General features: G+C 39.3%; 1 protein-coding gene across 1 annotated transcript in view; it reads left to right on the forward strand.

The window, feature by feature from the left end:
• GALNT9 (polypeptide N-acetylgalactosaminyltransferase 9) overlaps positions 1-17,602 on the forward strand; it is a 121,109-nt gene that overhangs the window by 13,286 nt on the left and 90,221 nt on the right. Inside the window, exon 2 of the mRNA XM_065739080.1 lies at positions 11,450-11,630. Within this exon, the coding sequence (XP_065595152.1) occupies positions 11,450-11,630 (181 nt within the window). The remainder of the gene's footprint in view (positions 1-11,449; positions 11,631-17,602) is intronic.

Raw genomic sequence — 17,602 nt, forward strand, 5'->3', positions numbered from 1 at the left:
AAAGCACAATGTGATTTTGAATTCCAGCAGCTGCTATGTCTGTATGTATGGACTTAATGTTGTCATCCTCCATTGTGTAAAATGGGTTGAACATCAGGGAGCTTTTCAGTCATGCAAATGTCAATGTTCTATGCAACTGTGTTATTGAGAAAACTGCTTGTGCATGTGGTTTAATTTGATAGCAGGCTGTTTAGGTAAATGACAAGGAGGCATATGAATGTCTGCAAATAGTGGGAACAGAGACTGCAGATAATGCTGCAGGAGATGGACTTCTCTGGCTCTTGTTGGAAGCTCACCCAAGGTATGGAGAGAAGCAGTGATGGGTCAGTGGTTGGTCTTGGTGATCTTAGATGTTTTTTCCCACCTTAATTGTTCTCTAAGTGTCCCACTTGGTCTTGGGCATAATCCCTCCAAGAAACAGGTCCAAAGGGTGAAAATGTTGGCTGAAAGGAATTAATGTAACAGATTTGTCAGGATCAGACGTGATAGAGCCTTTGGTTAGATCAGGCTTTAATATCAATGCAATAGAGTCTGGAGTGGGATAAGCCTAAGTAGGACCTGAAGTCAAACAGGTAATTTTTTTAAGGTTCCTTGCATTTGGAGATAGATAGTTTCTTCCCTATGGATCCCAGTCCTGTGGGATTTACTGCTGTAGTCAAGCTGTGGGCTCCATTCCCAGTCCTATTGGATCTTAGATCAGAATTCCCTTCCTGCAGTGATCCACTCCCTACCTCTGATTCCTGCAAGAAAAATTCTTACTTTATTAAAGATTTTTTGCTTATTCCTGAAAGCTTGTTAACTTGGCTAGGAGCAGCTTGTTCCTGAACCTAATTAAACAGTCCTAAAGTTTTAACTCATGCACCCTGGAATGTGCAGATGGAACCTCGATTCCCTTTCTCCAGAATGGTTCTGTTACTGTGCTAATAAGCAGTTTCCCCAGAAAAAAAATAAATTAAAAAGAACCAACTACATATTGATACAGATGATCCATTTCATATGAACCAGTGGCACTCTGACTGTGATATTACTGGAGAATTCATTGCTGCAGAATGCCATTGAATCTGATGTTAAAGCTGGGATTTTACGGGGAGCTGACTAGTTTTAACCCCGTATTTCTACCTGTCTGTGTTAAGATAATGAGGGCAATCTAATATTATGCTTCAGGGCTTTAGTTACATGCCTGTGGGGTTCAGAAGGGAACTCTGCTTCTATGGACTGTGCAGTTTAATTGGCCGAGTGCTTTATGATTTGTGTTTTGATTCCTCTGAAGCCTCAGGTATTGACTATTGCCAGAGGCCAGATATCAAACCAATGACACTCAGATTTTGTTTACTTTTAATATCAGTGGGCTGCTACCCCAGAGCTGCAGCCTCCGCTTCTCTAACTCCAGATTTATGCCATCACCAGAGGAGAACTTTTCTGGCTTTCCTCCAAAGCCCTAAAGAGAAAAATCCATTTTCTGTATTTTACCAGCAAGCCACAAGTCAACTGGGATTTTAAACCTTCTAGAAGAATCTTGGCATCTGTTTATTTAAAAAAACTGATCTTTCTTTGTGAGTGATGTTTTTGAACATTAGAATTAAAATATAGAAGTAAAACTTCTTCATGGAATTTAGAGTTGTGCTTATTGGGTAGAGGTTTTTCTTTTTCAGTTGTTACTCAAAAATTAAGTTTAAGAATATATTGCTTAGCTTTCCCCTGTTTAAGGATTCCTGCTCTTAGGAAATTGATTTTTCTTATATGAAGGCTCTAACAAAACTGGCATCTCTTTTACTATCTGTCAGCCTGAGATCAGCATCCTACTTCACAAATGGGCTTTTATCTTCATCTCCAAAGGTCTGCGTGGCTCCGATTTCGTGGTCTTTCCAGTCATCAATCTGTTTATCTCCTCCTGAATTATCTGTTGTAATTAGAATACATTTTCTTCTCTCAAGGGGAAACCAGCTTCAAATGAGTGTTCTATAAAAGCAATTACTTTTGATATTAGAGATCTGTACATAAAAACACAGTATTTCTTCCAATTAAAAAGCACTAATGAATTTGTGTCCAGAGAGGGAGTAGCCAATGCTATGGCTCCGTTTCTTGCAAAGTCAAAAAAATAAAGAGTGAGGATTGTGAGAGGGCTGGTGAATCCAGCAGTGGCATGTATGCAGCACATTCACAAAGCATGTTGGGGATCAAAGGCTTTGTAAGGACATGTATTCTCCTTTCCCTCAGCATCCCATCCTTCTGTACTGATGGATTTTATGACGAGATGACCAGTGAAATTTTTCCCAATTATGCTTGGCTCTCCATTACAATTTTATTGTATTTTTGCAGGTATTCCTCTTGTCTTCTTGGAATTCCTAAGTCATGCACTAGGAATGTTGTATTTGTCATGGAGTAGCTTTGCCAGAAGTCTCCAAGGGCTCCTTTTCCCTACAGAGACAGGAGGAGTTGTTCTCAGCCTTCTCAGCTGGAAAACTGACTTACATATAGCAGAAATGCCATCTTTCATCTTCTCAAAATAACCTGAATGAGTAGGGAGCTTTCTTTCTCATGAGCTTTTCTGCAAAAAGAATCACATTTCAAGACCATCTTGATCATGAGTTTTTGGTTATAGTTTTGTCACACAGATAAAAAAATAATTGTATCCCTATGTTACTTTGCTGTAGGAATCCTGTCCTTTTCATCTCCAGGGTGCCATCTACATAGAAGGGATAAGACCTTCTTGTCTTTAGTATTTATGTTGAGTTCTTTGGGGTAGTAACAGTCTCCCTGGGCTCATATAGTGCCTGCTGCAATAGTGCTCTAAATCTAGATCTATATCCTATGAAAACACTAAGGAAAAAAGCTGCTCTGGCCAAATCCTGTTCTATTAAGGCTTACTGTAAAGAGTTTAAGGATTAATGTATCGATGTGTTAGGCACAAAGCAAGTAGGATGGACTGTCAGAATCAGCTTCCAGCCCAGATGCTCACAACAACCCTGGTTTTTGGCCTCGCAAAAGTCTTATGGCTTTCTCCATCCAGTGTACTTAAGCACTTGACAGATACTCATAGACTGTGCCTCGAGCACTTTCTGAGACCAGGAAATGTCTTGGGGAGAAAAAAAGAGTGGGAAAAGTACATCAGGGTTTGGATATTTATCCTAATGATGTCACTTTCAAGGCTTCTGATTCTGCACTCTCTGACTGCTTTCAGTGGGCAGAAAAGGAATAGCCTTCCTGTAGGTAGAGCTGCCAAGTCACTTCGTCCCTCCACCTCCATTCAGCAATCTTCTCACAAAATAAGTCTTACAGGATTATTATTCATCTGTGGATGAAGGTTGAGAAACACTGTTTATGGCTTCCAATTGAGCAGACAAGAAAGGTCTGGAAACAAGAGGTCAAGGTACACTGCCACCTCGTAGTTTCTAGGGCCAAAAAGTTGTTAAGTGTTTCAGCTTTGCAAGGAGTTATAGCTTCCTTTTCAAATGGTTAGCCACAAGATACTGTTTGTCTTCTCCATGGTATATCTTCAGAGATACTTGATGCTGATACTAGATACCAGGGGACATAAATCTTTCAAGCAAGGAAGCAGCAAACTTGATTACAACTATAAAAAATGAGACTGTATTTTGGATTTCAGATAAATGGAAGTGCTGTAGTCATTTAAATTGGATGGGGTTTTGTTCTTTACTCTTCTCTTCATAGAGAGTTGGAGCCTGTGTCCCTGTGGAGTGCAATTTGTTGACTGTTTCTGTATGTAAAACAATCTCATTGACAAACATCATTCATCCTAGCTCAGAAAATAAGCACCTTTGATATGGACAAAATTTACAGCAGTTCCCTGGGCAGCAAGACTTATATATTAAGTAGACTTTTTGCAAGGTGGTGTCAAAAGACACTGATTTGGGATGTGGGAAGTTGGGATATGCAGAAATTAAAGACCAGACTCTGTTTAACATTTAGATTGAATCACTGAGGCAGACGGCAATGACTCTTCCTGCTGCATACTACTGTTTGCAAAGTTGACTGAAATAGTTCAAAGTAGTTTCAAAGAAGCTTTTCTTTTGTATATTGTTGATCCTGGTGCTTGCAAATGCAAAGTAGATTACTTTTCCAGATTTAATTTTGATTCGCTGAGACGCTATTTAATTGACCAACTTCTTTGTCTGGAACAAAATAATTTTTGGATATTCCATATGGTAAATCTGTTATTGGCAAATTTTGGCATGAGATCCTTTACTGGAAATAAAACATAAAGCATGGGAGAGAGAAAAAGAAAATGCAGACTCTAAAACACATTTGTCATTTTGGCAGAGTTAGGGTGATGTCACGGGACAGAGAGGAGAGAAATAACATTCTATATGTGATAGCATAGTGTGAGCCCATATTGTTAGCATCTTCTGACCTCAAATGACCATCTGATCAGAGCATTCCTGATCCGTATATGAGAGGCAGGGCATTGCTTTTGCCATTGAGCCTTACTCTGACTTAAACATGGTATTTTGGAAACTATTTTCCTCATGATTATTTTTAGGGTTTATCAAAATGGAGCTATAAACATCAAGACAACTGGCAAGCTGAGACCTTTTGCTTAGTGCTGAAAGGCTCCCTCACATGGCTCTTTCTCCCTCCCCCTCCAGCCAACTGCTTCTCTCACACATCTGCTTCACTCTGACCTGAGCAGTTAGTTCCTGAAGGAAGGAGAACCATTTTTAAACTCATTGCCTACAGTTGCACCATTCAGTGAAGCTGTAACCTTCATGTGAAGTTTTTAGTTGCTGCAGTGCGGGATCCCAAAGTCTGCACAATCCGGTAGTAGTTAAAGATAGAAACATTTGGGCTGACTCATTAGATGCAGCTAATTTAGTACCCACCTCCAGAAGGAGTGGTTCACATTTCTGTCATGTACTGTAGTTTTGTATAGAACTAGATGTTAAAAGTGCAATAATCTGGGGCTTGTATAACTGTGTTACTGAACCTCTATGAGCCTTTTTCTTTTCATTCAAGAAGCCAGCTTTGTCAGTCTGAGTTGAGTCGCTATTGTCCCTGAAATTTTTGTTAAACAAGGACCTGAAGATTTTTCACTGCTTTATGGGGTACACAAGCATGTTTTCAAGTCAGAATTCAGAGTTGGAGAAGGAAGGGTACAGATGTTACACTGATGACTTTTTTGTTTCCTCTAAGTGTTTCAGGAGTTGCAGGTAAAACTGCAGGGTGACTATGCCAACTGTTTTATAGGGAAATGTTTTATTCCGTCTTTTAAGGTGCTGGAAACCAGCATACATTTCTGGAGCTATTCTAGAGTGCAGATAGTCTAAATAAAGGGTAGGTAAAGATCGGGGGTTTCCTTTGGAGTCCTTCTCAAGCTCAGACTGAGACAGGGCAGTGGTTGTCAGCACTCCCCAAAGCTACTGGCACTGGTGGTGAAGCTGCCCTTGGGATTGGGCCAAGCACCCCTGAAACCACCTTCCCAGGTTCTGGCTGGAGGAAGGATGAGATGTGAGTGCAGGATCACTGCTGCCAGGAGAGGTGACTGCACCAGAAGTGGCAGGAAGACAAGCAAAAGGCCATGAGCAGATCTGTGCTATTGTAAATGTGGGCATATAATTACTCTCAATTGCTTATCTTTATTTTGAATTGGCAAGAGGTTAATTATGTCTGGGAACCTTGGCTGAACCTGATTTTACAGCTACCTGTAATTGTGCTGCATATATATTAAAAAAAATAGAAGAAACTAAAATAATTACAGATGTAGTTGATCTTTTGCCATAGTTTCTCACTTAAATCTTGTCAGTAATTTTTCCATTGTGACAGAATTTATGGTGAGAAATAGAAGGCCTCTTTTCTTCCTAGGAAATTAGGCATCCTGCAGAGTAATTAATCTGGTTAAGAGACCAGGACTGGCTCATTCTGCTTTCCGTTCTCCCAGCAACTTCTGTCGTATTCAGAAATCTCTGCAATGTGAAATGAGTGACAGACACTAATTGTTTGTGACCTCATTGTCATCTGTGGCATTGAAATGGGTATGACTGATCTGAGTGTACCAGCTGGAGATCTTTTCAGACTAAAAATTTAAGGAAAAGACATCTTTAAAAATAGCAGCTCATTGGGCACTGCCACTGTTGTTCCACCTCTGCCCATCACTGCTTCAGAGCTGAGTCAGCTGGCAGTGGGATTTCTGTCAACCCTTTGCTCTCGCAAGAGCCGCAGGGTGACATGAACAGCATCACTGCCTTCCCCTGCCCACGGTGGCTTCACAAGCTGTGGGAAAATGGGTGCTAGTTATAGCCACAGGGAGACAAGTCGTAGAAGGAGGATCTGGAAGGCTTCAGTGAGCTTGAAAGGAAGGAAAAAATGGAGAAGGTTGGCTGTCTGATCTGTCTGGGTTAAAACCCAGATATATGCTGCAAATTGAACCAGAGCCACTCTTCTATCTGTCTTTTTTTAGGTTTTGCTCTGTTCTCCATCACTGTAGGACCTCAACACCCAGCATATAAAATCAGTAGCAATTGTCTCACTGCCCAGCAGCAATATTTTCAGAAATGTACCCATTTCCCTGCTGTTCCAGTAGGCGAGACCCTCAGGAATGAGTTCTCCCATGTGCAACCCATGAAGACTGGGTTTTCACTGAGCAGAGTACAAATAACTTTACTGAATCCCTGTCCTTGGGAACCCATGTCCTCTTCCTGTGGGAGCACTGTTGTGGTGTTCTGCCCCTCCAAACCCTCCTGGGTTTTGCGTTCTGCCTGCTGGGATGTCTCTGAGGAGATGGTTCTGCTCAATGGTCCCATGCTGTGAAGCTTCTGGGGTTGACCAATGCAGATGGCTGCTGCTGAAGGTTTAGGGAGTTACAGTCTTGGCTGAGGTGGTTGTAGGTTAAAGCACTCTATTGAGGAGGTATTTGCTGAAGAAACAGGTAATTCTCTGAGATGAGGAATGCTATGAAGATGTTACTGTATATAAGTCATATTGTGTCTCTCTAACCATCCCAAGTATTGAAAAACATTGCCTGCAATTGCTGCTTTTAACACATACACACCCACAGACACATAGATATGTATGCACACATATTTATAAATTATCTGTATCATTGTTCCTCATAATTTCTGGAGGCAATTGAGTGCTTTTCCTGCAGAATGAAGCAAGGTGATATTATTTATTTAGTTGCTGCTATAGATTATTCAGTTACTGCATTGCCATATGGATCACAGGTTATTTTAGGCTAAAATTTGGGTAATTAATTGTGAAAAAAACACCTCACAATGATGTATTCTGAGAGCAAACCAGATAGATGTCAGTGATGACTTAGATCAGATTAGCGCCGTGAAGAACTAAAGTTTGGGAGCAAAGTACATGAACTAAATGTCATTATTCATGGTTTGGAAGGCTATCTAATTCTCATAAGAAAAAATGCAAGAAAACTGCTTTGTGCTTCCTCTCTGTTGAAAGTTTCACTCCCCTCTTTCTTATGCCTTAAAGATGCAAGTATTTTGTTCTGTAAACTGCAAGAACTTGTAGTATAAAGAGTCAAGTTTTTAACTACTGGAATTAAATCATTGCTTGAAGTCAAATGAGCATGCCACATCTTGGAGTCCCTTTCATCAAAGCAGGTCAGTTAACTTTAATGAAGTCATCTTCAATTTGCTTTGATGTAACATCAGAACTCAGACCAGATGATTCTAAGTGATCAGCAAATAAATTTCCACATTGCAGTCTTTCAAGGACGTAGGCTTAATGAAGTGTCTAGTTTTCTGGATTCTTTAACTTCTGAAGTGCCTAATTTGACTCGCTTTTAATAAGGCCTGTTTGCATTTTGGGAGGGGAAACTGCTGACTTTCCGTGGAAACTGAGCCCTCTTTAAGATGCCATATGTTAGACTAGTAAAACAGAGGCATGTGGTATCACTAATTGCTATTAGTGTTTTAAGTCCATGACTGTGCAATGCAGGAAGATTAGGCTGCAGATTAGGTTTTTCCTTTTGGGAGAGGAGAGATTTGGAGTCTCAAATGCATAATTTCTATAATGATGAGTGCGAGGACTACTTGGCAGGCTGGGGGTTATAATCTTAGACCCTTCCCTTTTAAAGCAGCTGATGTTAAATAGCAAATCTGGTCAAAGTGCCCAGTGTCCTCTCATCCTAATCTGGAATAAAAGGAAGAAACGTAATGAAGCTCCATAAAGTACTTCCAGAAATATTTAGTGCCAGAATGTTCTCCATACAGCAACATCAAAGGAATTCTGTAATTTGAAATCAGTAACTGCAACACAGTTCTTGAAGAATTTTAGTCTTGTTTCAACTCAAATCATGTCTGTCTGTTCCTCTGCTTTTCTGTCAGGAAACTGTTTCGTTAGAAGAGACACAGTCCTTAAATACCCCAAATATCACAATATGCCATTTATTTTGCTTAAAGCTTCCTCTTTTTGCATGACCCAGTTGGAGATGTGATTATATCAATCCCTAATTGTAAGCCTCCCTTGTGCTAGTTTCTCCCTTCAGAATGAAGAAATGTATTATTAGCTGCAGATTGATCACTAATGTAAATGTAGACATCTTAGTATTTGTAATAATTGAAACAGAGCCAGTCAGGACTATTCAGATTCAGCATCTCATTTGTGATTTTTATTAAGTGGTAATTCAACACAGTGCTATTATTTGCATTTGTCTCTGAAAGTGAATTGTTGCCAGTGTAAGTCAACAGCAATCTTTGACTCATGAGCGATCTGAAGACTCAAACCCCTTTGCCAGAGCTTTGGTACAACTCCGTTTTTCCATTTACCTGAGAAAGGAGAAATAGGGTTTCAGCTCAGTTGAGATTCACATGGCCAACCTAAGAACACAACAAAGGCTCTTGCCTCCTCTACTTTTGCACAGAGGAGGAGCATGGCTAGGTCAAGAATGCAAAGGCTTTCCAAATACTTCTGCATGTATCTAAAGGATGTTTCCATCAATCCTTACATAGCACAGAGGCATAAGTGATAACCAAATAGATGTCTGAAAAAATTATAGTAATCTCCAAAACCTGTTAGCTTACTTTGTTGTTGTTGTTTTATTTTTTACATTCAACCCACATAGTGGCTTGCATTACTAATTCCTTGTGATTTTTCTTTTATTTATTTATTTTGCCAGAATTGGAATAGGCACCACACCATCCTGCTGACTCAACTCTACCTGAACTGATTTTCTTGCATTCTTCTTGTACATTCTGAGGCAGGTTTTGAACAGTTTCCTACTTGTCTTTTGGGTTAGTTCCATCCCTTACTGGAGAAAAATGTGTCTGAGAAAGGAAGGCAGTGTAGCTGGCCTGTTTTGCATTTTTTTTTTTTTTTTTTTGCATTATTGCTGGGGGACGAGTCATCGAAGGTGGTCCAGGATCCCAGTTTTGTGACTGTGACCAGCTGAAGAAAAGATATGTATGCTGATTACATGTTCTGTTGCCTTGAGCATACCTTTCATTTTTACTGGCGTTTTGTTTCACTTACAGCTTTGAAGAAGTTTGTTGTTGATCAAACATCAGCATCTCAATCCCAGTAGCTTGGCTCTTCAGTCTTTTCTCTCTGTGTCCCAGAAATATGAAACTCTATCAAAAGATGCTGCCATGAAGCTTTGTCTTTCCACTTTCCCCTCCTGCCTGGGTGGCCTGTGGGGTTCCTGCTCATACCTCTGTTTGATCTCTCTCACTGTTGAGACCTGGAGCTCACCTCCCACACACACACATCTGTAATGAGACTATGGCTGCATCAGCTTCTTGTTTTCCTTTCTTTTCAATAATTTACTGGGCTTGAATGCTTCGAGCTCTCTGAATATTTCAAAAGCTTGACCATGCCAAGGATATTTTTCTGCAGGGCTTAATTTTTTCCCTTCTTCGCTCCTCCTTGTCCTGCTGAGACAGTTGATCATTTCAGTTTATTTCGATGAGGAACATGAAGACCTCAAAAACTCTGATACAAGGACTGTGTCCTGACTTGGGTCTACTGATTACAGTATGATGTGTATATTTTAGAAGGGAATGTGTAACATTCAGCACTGAAATTTCTAAGTACCACAGGCAGTTCATGTTCAAGCAGACTGTTTGCAGTGTTGCACTTAATCTTAGCAGATCTCATAAGCTTCTACAGTAGAAAATGCTAACTTTATCCTCTCAAACCAGTAATGAGCCACTGCTTCTCCATTCTGTCCTCTGTAATTAAGCAGAGATGATGACAGAGCTTTAGCAAATGAGAACAGTGTTAGCTATGAGATAAAGGAGAAATTCCTATATGAGGGCTAAGTTGTCACAGACCTTACTGTGACTTAGAGAAGCCAGTCCTAGCTTTGTACTGTTGTGTTTATCTATTACTCACAAGCGTTGACAGTTTTTCTTTCTTTCTCTCTTCCTTTCACTTTAGTTGTTTATTTGAAACACTGGCATACTCATTTTGAAAAATTCCTAATTTGAAATATGTTGAGCAGGGCAAACTCTGTTCTGCTCTGCACTGTAAACAATTTGGAGGTTATTTACACATTTCTGAATGGTATCCCCAAGGCTATTATAAAAAACTTTTTAGCTTATAATGACTTGTTGATAGTCAGCCTTTTGGGAAGGAAAGCTTTGACATGAAACACAGGATATTTGAGGAGCTTATTTATCAGAATTCAGCACCTAATTAAATGCCTGTTGCCATGGAAGATGTTCTTGGTGATGTGACTGTATGGATATTTCTTATGTCTGTTTCGTTTTGTTTTAAATGTGTTTTTGAGCTGAGCAGTAATATACTAGTGTATAAAACCTGTCAAATGGATTGTTGACTGGCTAATGCCTTAGCACCAAGCAATGCGGGGTTAATCGTTTTAGCTCAAGTATGTCCAAATTTTCTGATCCTAGAAGCTTTATAGAGCTGAATATCTTTACACAATATACATGGTCGATTTGATGTAGTTCTGAAAGACAGAGGAAATCTGAAGTGATTCCTAGGCAAGAGATGTGGTAGAAATTCAGCATATCTCCTTAAAATGATTGGAGCTATCAGAATACCCTGGGAAAGGACCTGGCCTCTGTTCATATGTGAATGATTTGCTTTTTCCCCCTGTATTCCTTTTCCAACTCTCCTCAGTATTTGACCACTTTGTCTGAGTTCTGATTTTGTAGATTTCCAAGGCAGATACAGTGAGATGAAATCAAGGATAATTAGGCATTTTGAAATGTTTGGAAACAAGATTCCTGTTTCCAGGGAGTTATCCAGGAAAAAGGGGAAACTGAAAGCAGATAATTAATTCTTTATAGTTTGCTCATCAGTAATTATGCAGTAATAATGCAAGATGTGTTGATATGGACTCTGGCTTGAAAAGCTGAGGAAAATTTTGAAGAGCTATGAAGCTTTCAGAGGTTTGGAGTTTTATGGGAGTTCAGATTTTGTTCTCTAAAAACTTCTGTGGTCACAGAAGAGATTAGATGGATGTTCTTGGTTAACTGTTTGACTTTTTTTTTTTTTAACTTCTATTTAGGCCTTGCAAAGCCTATGGGATTAGTTGAAGGTCCAGGAGGCTTGGGCCAGGGGGGAATGGCTGCTACCCTGAGAGATGATAGCCATGAATCGGAGACTAAGTATGAAGAATATGGTTACAATGCCCAGCTCAGTGACAGGATATCTCTCGACAGGTCCATCCCTGACTACAGACCAAAAAAGTAAGTTGAATTCCACATTATTATTAGAGCAAGTGATTGTTTTTCTTTGGACTCTTCATGGCAATTCATTTCTCTCCATCCCTTCCTGGTTAGTCTGCCAACATTTAATCGTACATATACCCTTGAGTTTAGTAAAAATTAAAATGACCAACTTCCATCTCAAGCATGAAGTGTTGTGTCAAAAACAACAGCAAATCAACTGCCTCTTCTTTAATTGCACTTGATCTTCTTAGAAGTGTTTAGTCAGGGTCTATAATAACACTGAAACACAGACTAAGTGTAATCCACAAGGGTCTTGTGATTACAGTAAGATTTTTTTGTTTGTTTCTGGAATGTGTGTACATTTATATTCTAGTATTACAATCTTCATGTTCCTGTGCTAAGTTTGACCAATTTGGAATTATATATTTAATATATGTACTGATTTATTATATTTTGTATTAAATGTCCTTCTAATCTTCTACATTTATGGAGTTATGCATCTTCCAGATGTGACATCCTCCCTGCCAGCCTATGAATGACAATCAGTAATGTCTTAATGTCAAGAAAATCAGTGGCAATGCCTAGTTACTCTCAGGAGACTGAATTGAAAAGAATTCTTAATTAATTTCTAATAATAATCTTCTGTTTTAAAAAACCCACTGGGGCTCCTAGGCTGAACTGAAAGTTAAATAAAAAAGTATCTTATTAAGTGGAGAGAAAAGTTTAGCCAAGCAAAGCAGCTGTGCTCTGCAAGTAGATTGCAATTGAATTAGGATTTTAGGCAGTTCAAGCTGCCAAAAACAAAATCCAGCAAAACAAAACTTCAGCTTAACCAGAAATTTCATTAGCTGTGTTACATATTAATCTAATCTCAGAAGTATTGACTCAGCAGTTGTTTTCTCAGATACTTGCTGTACAAAAGAATACCTAGATCAAAGAGGTGGCAAAAAGAATTTAAAAAAAGATGCTGCTTTGATGTCACATTTGGTCAGTGAATCATAAAAATCTGTCATGAAATTATCCAGGAAAAAAAGGTAGACTGCAGTCATCATGCAAATCTTTGAGTTGCACACTGGATTTTGGTTCAAAGTTCCTTAAAATCAGTATGAATTTTTTCAAGTGAATGTCGAGAATGATCTCCCTGTAAATATGAAAGTGAAGGCTGCAAAGTTTGAATCTAGCTTAACAGCTCTTAGAAGCATGGGAGCACTGACAGTGTTGTGATGTTTCACTTTAGATCATGCTCTTCCATAGTTGCAGCGTTTATGATTCTTTCAGATAAGATTTGTGACATGCTCATTTTGGTAATCTTGTAAGGCAGTGCTGCATGAATAACTGCCTGAGTTATGAAGAACTGCCTTCCTTGTGGTGTTCTGACATTCTTCAGTTGACTCCGGTTAGATCCAGATGCTGGAATAGAGTCTAGAGACTTCTACATACTTATGGGTTGCAAGAAAATCCTTGAGATTTCAATTGCCATGAAAAATGAGTATGGGAAAGGTAGAGGCTTTGATATGAACCAGTGATCTTATATTTTTGTTTTGTTGTTGGTTAGTTTGTTTTTGTCTCTGATAAAGTCAAATACAGGATCTGTAATGCTGAACTCAGTTTTCTCTCCCTCCTTGTGCCATGTATGGCATGCCAGAGTAATCAACCTCTTCTTTCCTACCCTAGTGTACAATGCTTACTTCCAGGTGTGCAGCATAGCCACAGGAAAAAGCTGAGCTTGACTTGGTTGGTTTGGAAATAGCTATGGAAAAACCAGTGTGTCCATCTTTATATGCAGCTCTTCTCAGTCTGCTTCTGATTTATACTTACGTTGTTCCCAGTTTTTTCCATCTTTACAAAGGGAGAACTTGTCATTTTTAAATTGAGGAGCAAGATAAAATTGATGATCAGCAGAATGTACAAAGTCCATGGCAAGTCTGAAGAAAACCAAAATATAACACATACGTATATATTTGTCTGGATTTCATAGGCACAAGTTAGGAAAGTAAACATGATTTTACTTTACAAATATGGGACTTGCTATGTTTAAGACGTTTAAGCTTCTTTTAGAAGAAATTTGATTAGGAATAACATATTTGATTCATCTTATCTTCGAACTCCTCGTTTATCTTTGACTTGTTTTTTCACAGTACTTAATTCTGGTAGTATATGCATTTTCTCCCATCCTCTTGCATATATTCAGTAAACATTTAGATGTGTGACTGGTTTTCAGGTGGTATTTTCATCCCCACTCAGCAAACTAAAAGTGGGCGCACAGTCAGACAGCATGACCATGAAGGTTCCCAGATTGGAGTCACCGTCATGTCCTTACACAGCAGTAAAATCTGCAAGCCTGGGTGGATCGTGCTGTGCTCAGAATCCTTTTCCCATACACCAGCACTGTGTTCTACCAGCCGATCTGCTGCCAGCTCAAATATAACTGCACTCAGAATGCTTTTCTTTAAGATAGGAATCACTAAGTTGGTACAGGAATCAACAGCAGATTTTGTGCATGTTGTGTTTGTGTGCCAAATCGAAGCAATGACAGTAAATAGCTTGCTTGCGATTACAATTCACACAATAATTACAAAATTATAGTTTGATCCTAACATGGTGTAATAAATATCTCAGCTTTTTCTTCTCTGATATTGCACCTCCCACAGCTTGAATGCTTGCCCTGTCTCTCTGCAGAAAGCAGACAACCCTGGGGAAAACAGTTCAAAAACATACTGTGATTTGATATTTCAAGCTGTTTAGTTTCAAGAGACATATAATATAGAGAAGTTGCAATTTTGCTCTATAAAACAATGCAAAACCTCTCCAACAGTTTGTGAGTTTATTCAATGTGACCTTGAACAGTTATTTTCATTCCACGCTGGATTTCTCCTGAATAGAATGTGCTGATATCAAAGTTGTGCTGATTTTTTTAACAGGTTTTTTAATTCTTGAGTAACGTTTTGCCTTGAAGCAACTAAGTGCTATGCAGTTGAGCTCAGAAAAGATGCAAAGACAAACAGCAGGAATGAAAGGTGTTTGAGCACAATGCAAAGCAGAGTACTCAGGATTTAATGTTACTGATTAATGAGGATTTACACACACTCAGCTAATAACCCTAGAATTGGACTGACAAGAGATTTTTCACTTCGTTTACGTATCTTTCTGGTCGGTTAAAATACATAAAAATAACTGTAAAATAGTGGTCCAGGTAGTAGTAGATTTTACACAGTAACCTTATCCTGTTACTATGTAAAATCCAGAGTAAATTTTATAGGAATACTTATGAAATTTACATCAATGCCAAAAGGCTTTTGCATGATTATGTTTGTTACAAGGGAATTCTTAGTTCTCATGATGGGATTATTTTCATCCTGTCATACAGGCACATATGAAGGAATAGGTTATTTTCCACTGGCAACACATGGCTAAACTAGGGCTTGCTCTGTGATTCTCTGGGTTATTTAGTGATCAAATGCTATTTGATTCAATTCCATTTGTGTTTTTGATACTAAAAGCAAGGGTTGTGCTGCCATGAACCTGAGAACTGAGCAGAGAGAATTCCTGTATTGGTTAATGACCCTAACATATATGCATGGGATAGCATATATATATGTATCAGCTGACTTTACCAATGTGTATAGATGTAGAACAGCCTGGAATGCTATCCATGGACGTTCTGTGAAAGCTGCTAGTCTATATGCATGTCCTTCTTATTATAATGTCAAAGGGCAAGTGTTTGACTGAATGGTCAAAAATAAGTCTGGAGCAACACAGCCAAGACTTGAGAGATCTCATACTTCAGAACAGAAGTGCCCAGAGTCAACTACCTAAATCCCTGCTTACTTATTTGACTCCAAGTGACTTAATTTGTTAGGGGTGCTGAGAGGGAAAAGAGAGAGTAGGTTTCTGTGAAGTATGTTGGGTTGCTACAGCAGATCCAGGAGCAGACCCAGCCATCCTTCTGCTCTTTTTGGGTGGGGATAACAGCCTTCACTGCTTCCAGCTGCAGCACAAAATACAGGTCTGTGCTCCTGTAACAAAGATCACACACAGCCCTTCCCAGCCATGCATAAAGATAGAGGTGCTGCAGCTCTAGATTTTTGATGCTATCAAAGATGAAGAATACAGAAGTCAGAATCTTAGGGATTTTCTTTCAAAGACAGAGAAAAGGTCCTCAAACTTTCAAACACAGTTTATTTTGCAGTGTGGCATCCTGGTAAATTGGGAATGTCAGATAACCAGATGCTTCAAATGTGAGCACCATCTCTCAAGATAACATCAATTCCCGTGTTCTTTTTGATATAGAAGGGTGGATTGCTAGAGGTTGAATGAGGTTGAACACCTGGACGTTTGGCCTTTTTTAACTTGCAAACATTTGACTTTACAATTCAAGTAACCAGGGTTTCTCTGCATGCTGAACACGTCCACACGTATGCACACATGCACTTGTCAGAACCACTTGCTGTGATGCATTACGCATACTTTCGAGAAAAGTTAATATGATCTTGGAGCTTCCATAAGGTCTGAATTGTCTTTGACAAGAAATTGTTGCTTCTTGGTGGAGGTCTTTAATTTAACTGATCTTTTCTGTGCAACTTGATGCCAAGAGCATTGTGGCAGTTCAGTGATAACAATAGTACTAATATATGGATTCAGTCTGCTGGCTCTATCAGACAAAGAAAATATTTCTTTGTGTTATGGTCATGGATGTTTGTACTGAGAAAATTCAGCCCTAAAGAACAAACTTATTAATGCTGAGGCAACTCAAGTCTTCAGCCATAAAAAGCAGAGGAATCTAGGTCTTGAGAAAATTACTTTCATTTATTCAGTCCTTGTATAGAGGCAGGCGTTCCGTGGCTCGCTATAAAGTTTCACAATAGCAAAAGAATTGCATCTCTGGGGCTCTGAAGTGTAATTAATGGCTCACTCCACACTATAACTAAGGAAAAGCTTTTTTAATTACCTATCAGAAAGGATTCTGGAATTGATCAAATAGTGCTATCAAGGGGCAGACTTGGTAAATAGACATCTGATTTGTTCATTCAAGGGTTTAATAACCATAGCTTGTCTGAGGCCAGCAGCTAGAAACCAGACTTTCTATAGGAGATGGAGCTCCAGTGCTGAGCTCAAAGCTTTGGAGGACGCATAGAGCTCGCTGTAATTTTGGCCCTTCCTGCAGGCTGTAGAGCTCTGCAGGCTCACTGTAAGGCATCCCCAAGGCAAACAACACAAATATTATCCAGCTCTGTGTCACCATGGCAGGAGCAGCAGCCTGGTGCCACGGCCTTCTGGGGGTCAATGGAGGAGGCAGCTCCTCACCATCAGTGCTGAGAGTGGGGCAGCAAGGCAGATGGTGTTCAGAGAGCATCAACTTCTGGATCAGTGCATTGGAGAGGGCTGGACGTGATGCTGTTGGATTTTCTCCAGCCCTGCAGCTTTCTCTGCCTCACGACCCAGTTTTCAAACCCTCTGGGGACACCACGTGTTCTTTGCACCGCCTATGGAAACGGTGGAAGAATCTCCAAATTACCTTTAGGATTCCTCCCAGGTTAACCAGAGTGTGCTGTAATGGTCCTCGTTGCAGGAAGCATTTAGATTGGAATGGATCCAAGGCTGTTCAGGAACCAGAATTTCTGATTAGTGATTTAAAAACAGAAAACTATACATATTCTGTATCAGACTGAATTTCTTCTGTAAAATGATCACTAAAATATATATATATATATTTGAACCAATTAAACATTTAGATTCCCATAAAAAATTTAGACTAAATATAATGACTTTTCTATCAACAGCCTCTACCAATATTTTCATATTAATATCAGGTTGAAGTGAAACAGTTGTTGACATTGAACAGTTCCTCTTTCAGCTCAGCTCAGTGTTTCACAATCACAGTACAGGTACAAGCACATTTTAATTTCAATGAGGCTTATTTTTAATAGAAAACTTTTCAACCATTTTTTTCCCATTCTTAATAAATAATATAAAAGCAGTTATAATTCTGA

Source organism: Cyrtonyx montezumae, unplaced genomic scaffold (genome assembly GCF_038088225.1).
Source record: "Cyrtonyx montezumae isolate F1298 unplaced genomic scaffold, pur_monq_1.0 scaffold_23, whole genome shotgun sequence".
Taxonomy (NCBI): domain Eukaryota; kingdom Metazoa; phylum Chordata; class Aves; order Galliformes; family Odontophoridae; genus Cyrtonyx; species Cyrtonyx montezumae.